Source organism: Pseudochaenichthys georgianus, chromosome 18 (genome assembly GCF_902827115.2).
Source record: "Pseudochaenichthys georgianus chromosome 18, fPseGeo1.2, whole genome shotgun sequence".
Taxonomy (NCBI): domain Eukaryota; kingdom Metazoa; phylum Chordata; class Actinopteri; order Perciformes; family Channichthyidae; genus Pseudochaenichthys; species Pseudochaenichthys georgianus.
Window position 1 is genome coordinate 20,900,305 of NC_047520.1, and position 5,672 is coordinate 20,905,976.

A 5,672-nucleotide genomic window follows, 5' to 3' on the forward strand; every position below is an offset into this window, starting at 1 on the left:
ACGAGTAATGCTTTCGTGTTAATGTAGTTTAAACCGACCGGTCCCGTTTGACCGGGAACACCGACGCAAAGGGGGGGTAACGAACACGACAGGATTCAACTCTGCATCTTACACACAGTAATATACATCAGCTGGACTGACGTCATGGTGTTCCGGAGAGGGTTACTGAACATCTCAGGATTGTGCAGCTCCCAGGACTGGACTGTGTCTGGATACGGGGAGCTGCAGGAGGAATGACAGTCTGGAAGTAGGTCAGAAGGGGGGAGGAGAGGAAGAGAGAAGTGAGAGTGAGACCGCCTCTGAGAGCCAGAACCTGGTTTTGATCAGCACATTCCATTAGTTCATACGGTCACGATGCTCCTTTGCTGCCGGGGCGGGGGCTGCGCTCCAGCTCCCAATGTGTTCTGCCTGAAACCCTTTCTCCACACCGAAGGCCTTGGGGGGTCATGGTTATTTTTGAAATGACTGTATCCCTATACACACACACACACACACACACACACACACACACACACACACACACACACACACACACACACACACACACACACACACACACACACACACACACACACACACACACACACACACACACACACACACACACGTTCACGTTTCTGAGATGGTGACTGCTTTTAAATGCACAGCTGGTTCTCTATAAAGATGAATAACAGTCATATATCTACCAGGAAGTGTTGCTTTAAAGTCCAGAGCAGCGGTTTAAACCGTACACAATGAAGAACAGCCGGGCATGTGCTGAGGATGTTAGAAGGGCAGGGGCCCAAATTCAAAACATGTGGCATGTGGCATTACCTTTTCATAAATCTATTCTCACTACTTTTGACAGTTTGAAGGGATATTAAAATATAAGTATTTAAAACAAACCTAAGTGGGATGCTGGTTCAAACACTGCATGCAACCAGATGAGGTGTTCCAGCTCCTCGGGTCAGGTATTCAGATTACGCCTCAGAAGTAGCTGATTGATTGGCTAATATACTTTTACTATGTGCTACCAAACTAGGTAAATATAAGTCATAAATAGGCACAACATTGGGAAAGCTAAACATAAGCTTGAGATCATGTGTATTAGACACAGGTTTTACATTTTTGTATAGCTTAATAGGCAATTTAATTAATTTAAAAACAAATTAAAAGTGCATTCTCAAGAGGGCAAAAGGGCAGGTGCTAAAGTCCCCTTTGAGGTCTACCAGCTAGACCCTTTAGGCCCACATCACACGTGACTCCAGAATCTGCCTCCCTTCTTTTGACCTCATTCACATTTCACAGTCTTCCCAGGTGATGGCAATTCCTATGTTTCTGAAGAATCCCAGTGACCGCTGAAACCCCCCCCCCCCATGGAGACGGTGAGGTGTTGTTAGAAGCCGCTGTAAGAGCCAGTACGTGCACAGCAGCTTAAGAAATGGATGGTCAAACGGCTGCTTCAGGTCAATAATAACATTTCACACTGAACCCTTGTCATAGTTTTTAATTCACAATTTCTTAAAATGTAACAAAGAAAAGACATTTGATGTTTCTTACATTTCACAGTCTATTATTAAAGTAAAGACACATTTCATGTGTACATTTGGGTCGGCACTTTGTTTCAGGCATCGATCCATTTCCTCCTGAACTTGTTTTTGTTAACTTGTAAGTACCTTTAGTTCTTTCTGTGTTGTGTCTTTGCTCTGCTAGCGTTACACACACTCCCTAATATCAATTTGCACTTCTCCAAACAAGTAAATGTAGCTTTCCATCCACATGTGAACATTTTGGAATCTGAGATTGACGGAACATGTTGGTTCAGTTTGAAAACGTGTGAAGCTGCAGCCGCGATGTGTCGCACACACGGCTGGGTGTAAGCAACACGGTCGTGTTTAAGACAGACGTGTGTGGCTGTAATAATGACCTAGGGTTACGAAGAGTGATGGATGGCCGTATCATGAACAGGGCCATGGCTAAAGGCCCCACCGGCCCCCCCCAACACGCCCTGGCAGTGTGAACATCTGCACTCTCACCTCTTACACAGGCAATCAAAGACACGTCAAGCAAAGGAGAAGTGCTCTCAAACTGGGCATGAGCGGGGACAACTATCCCCATGTGCAGACATTCTTTCCGCTTCACTAGGTTTGGGGCTCCATGAAAGAAGGGACCGTTGAATTGTTACATTTTCTATAAAAATGCTGGTGAAAAATATGCAACAAACATAAATACAAAAGAACCACTATATACAGATAAGCTTTGGTCTCTTATGAACATTCAACACAGTGATTTTCAAATGACGGCTTCCCAGCTTTATAATGTGACTGCAGAAAGTCTCGTCTCTGGAAGGGATGTTTGCTTACAGTCTATTCCACCCATTGTTATGCGAGCTAGCGATGCATCGGATCCCTTAACACAGCTGGCAGTACAAGTTATCTACAGTGATATGCTATCGTCACAACGGGGCCTGAGGATGCTGCATGTTAGAAACCTCACGGTGAAGTTTCGCTCTCAGGTGGAATGCCATCAGTTCTGGATCTGGCTCATTTGAAAGTGAATACATGTCTCTCACATTATTCTCTGATATCAGCAGATATTTGTGTACACACATAATGAAGGCACTTATATGTTATGGTCATGTGTCTTAGTGCAATGAGGAAGCAACGGCCTTGTTCTGCGTGGTCAGTGTACAAAACATCAAAGACACCACAATCCCATCTCTAAGTGTTTTTCGCCAATCCGTTGATGTTTAAAAGTAAAATCCAAATGTGTTCAAAGAGTGAGCAGCCCGACAGTCAGAGAGGGGAACACATGTAGCTTGTCCCAGCTCCATTATTCAGTCCTGCTTACCTTTGAAGCAGAGTCTGTTTGTGTAAGTGTCACTTCCTCTGCTCTCTCTTTAGACGAGGGTCTTGACCCCGGCTGAGAGGTTAGGGGCCCCTTGTTTATCGTGAGCCCCAGAGATCCAGTGGTAGCAGTCAGTGGCGTTGTTGCTGCGGGAATGAACAGCACAGCGGGTGCAGTAGGCGATGCCCAGGGCCACCATCACTATGATGAAGATGCAGATGGGCACCAGGAGCCCCACCAGGAGCCAGGTGCTGCTCTCAGTCTGCCCCCGCTCTGCCTGGACAGACACCGTGACGTCAAAGGTCTCGCTTGGGTTGGTTGGCTGGGAAGGGGTCGGCTGTGCGGGGACATTTTGGGTTGTGACCTCCACTAACTCCTCCTCCCCCTCCTCCCCCCCATAATCCTCCTCTGGGGAGGCTTCCCCAAGGTGGTGCTGCTCTTCTTCTTCTTCTGTCGCATTGTGGAAGCCAGCATCCGGAGGCATGTTGAGGTCAATGACAGAATGTTCCGTGCTTTCTGGGTTCTGGCTGGAAGTGGCCCACCAGTTCCACGCTCCCTCAGAGACTGTGGAGGTGGAAAGGAAGGGGAGAGCCGTGGTGGTCTCCTCCTCGTCCTCCTCGTCGTACCAGTCTGGGGTAGGGCTGGACTTTGTGGGAGGGAGAGGCGTTGTGTACATTGTGGTCGGCAACATGTCCAGGTCAGACCCAGGTCTCTGCCCCCCCTGTCCCCCGTCCGCTTCTCCATCGTCGAACCCTTTCTCAGCCTGCTTGTGACCAGGGGCTAAATCAAAGAGCATTTCCTCCTGGGGGGCGCTGGTGACCCATATGACATCAGGATCCAAAACTCTGGGTGGGTCGGTCAGCCAGTCCAGAGCCTGCTCGTCCTCTGGAGGCCAGTCAGTGTGGCCCTGCTGTCGGTTCCAGTCGTAGTCCACAGGGTCCCATAGAGGTCCAGGCTGGTTGGTCACCCAAGGAAAGGGAGGGGTGACAGCAGGTTCCTCGTCTCCTTGTCCTATCTTGCGACATGAGAAGTGATTAGACATGAGTTCGTAGCCTTCCTCGCAGTAGCATTCAAATCCGCCCTCGTAATTCACACACATCTGCTCGCAGGTCCCGGGGATCTGGCACTCGTCAGTGTCTTGGCATCTGCTCGGGTCCTCGGGCATGAGGGAATAACCCAGATGGCAGTGGCAGATATGAGAGCCCAGAGTGTTCTCACAGGCATGTTCACATGGATCGTTTATACACTCATCTATATCCTCACACCCGCCGTCTTCATCGGGAAGGTATCCCTCCCGACATCTACATTCGAATGTCCCTGGAGCGTTCATGCAAATCTGCTCGCAAGGACTCTGGAGGCACTCGTCTACATCCGGACAGCTGTGATCATCTGCTGCAAGCATGTACCCTTCAGGGCAGGCACAGCGGTACCCATCGGAGAGGGGCAGGCACTCAGACTCACAGGGGGCTCCTTCACAGACATCAGACGGCTCACAGTTCTGCCCATCGTCCCCCAGCTGATATCCATCAGCACACTCGCAGAAGAAGTGGACGCCGGCCGGCCTGCAGAAGTGCTCACATCCACCGTTATTCTGGTCGCACCAGTTGTATGTTTCGTGGGGATCGGAGCAGAGGGGGGGATCTCTGGACCACCCCACTGAGCCGTCTTCCTTCAGCAGACACAACACTGACTGGTCCTCCTTGGTGCCAGCAGGGCAGGGCACGGCAGCAACAGATCCAAAGGGAATATGGGTCAGCAGTGTGCTCAGGAGGTTAAATGGTGTGGTGTAGAGGGCATGGCCCGCTCCTTCACTCGGCAAGGCAGGGCACATGTCTGTGTAGCCATAATGGCAAAGATACCCGTCCACAGAGACCGAGCAGGACCCGTCCAGCCATTTGAAGTTACCACTCTGCTCCTGGGTGCTGTAGCCCATCACCACGCAGCGTGGCACCGAGCACATGCTGGGGGAGTCCTCTTTCTGCCAGTTGGTATAGTCCGTGTCCTGGTCACCGGTAGTCCAAGAGAAACCGCGCAGTGGGCGTGTGGAGGAACACTGGCGAGGCTGGCGCTGAAGGCCGATCCACACCTGGACGCTGGTGCGCGAGTGGCGCACATCCAGACTGGAGAAGAGAGTGGCGATATCGTTGGCATCCTGCCGGCGTTTAATGGTAGCAAGGTTGCCACCTTTCACCTTGCAGGCCCTCCATGAGTCCAGGAAGGTCTTGCGTTGGAAGTAGACCACAAAGCAGCCGTCTGCATTGCACAACGCGTCCCTCTCACTCAAGTCCTGAGATAAGACCAAAGAAAGTCCAAAGAGCAAAGTGAGCAGGCACGTGAAGAGGAGAGCAGAAGCCCCGCTCACCAGGGAGCCCATTCTCCTTCAGAACTCAGACGCTCCACTCTCGCCTGTCGCAGCCTCACTTTCTGCACACTTGTGTTCCCTGCTTTCCAAAGTCTCTTTCAGCTGTATCTGTTTGTCTTGACCCACTTTATTCGTCTATCGGAACTTTCTTTTCTTCATTTGAACCCTGTTTCTTTCCCCCCGTCTTGCTGCTCTTTGCTCCACCGCGCTGACACAGATCTGAGCTGGGGCTGAGTGCATGCAGACTGTCCCAGAGAGCAGGGAGGAGGGGAGAAAGAGAGGGAGGCGGATATAGAAAGAAGTAGGGTGAGCATGGGAGTAAGGGAGGAAAATAACTATGTTTTTGGAAGGGGGGGGGGGGGGTACGTGGATGTGTGTGTCAGAATGGGGGGAGGTGCAGAGCATGTCATATGGTTTTCATAAGCCCTGCTAACGGACATAGTTTGGTACTCTGCTATTACACACACACACACACACACACACA

At 50.6% G+C, this 5,672-nt stretch overlaps 1 protein-coding gene across 1 annotated transcript; it reads right to left on the bottom strand.

Moving 5' to 3' along the window:
* Window positions 1–1,471: 1,471 nt before the first annotated feature.
* cd248a (CD248 molecule, endosialin a) lies at window positions 1,472–5,456 on the bottom strand. Its single transcript, XM_034106084.2, has one exon. It carries the CDS (start codon window positions 5,198–5,200, stop codon window positions 2,879–2,881), a length of 2,322 nt encoding a protein of 773 aa, XP_033961975.1. The 5' UTR covers window positions 5,201–5,456; the 3' UTR covers window positions 1,472–2,878.
* Window positions 5,457–5,672: the final 216 nt, after the last annotated feature.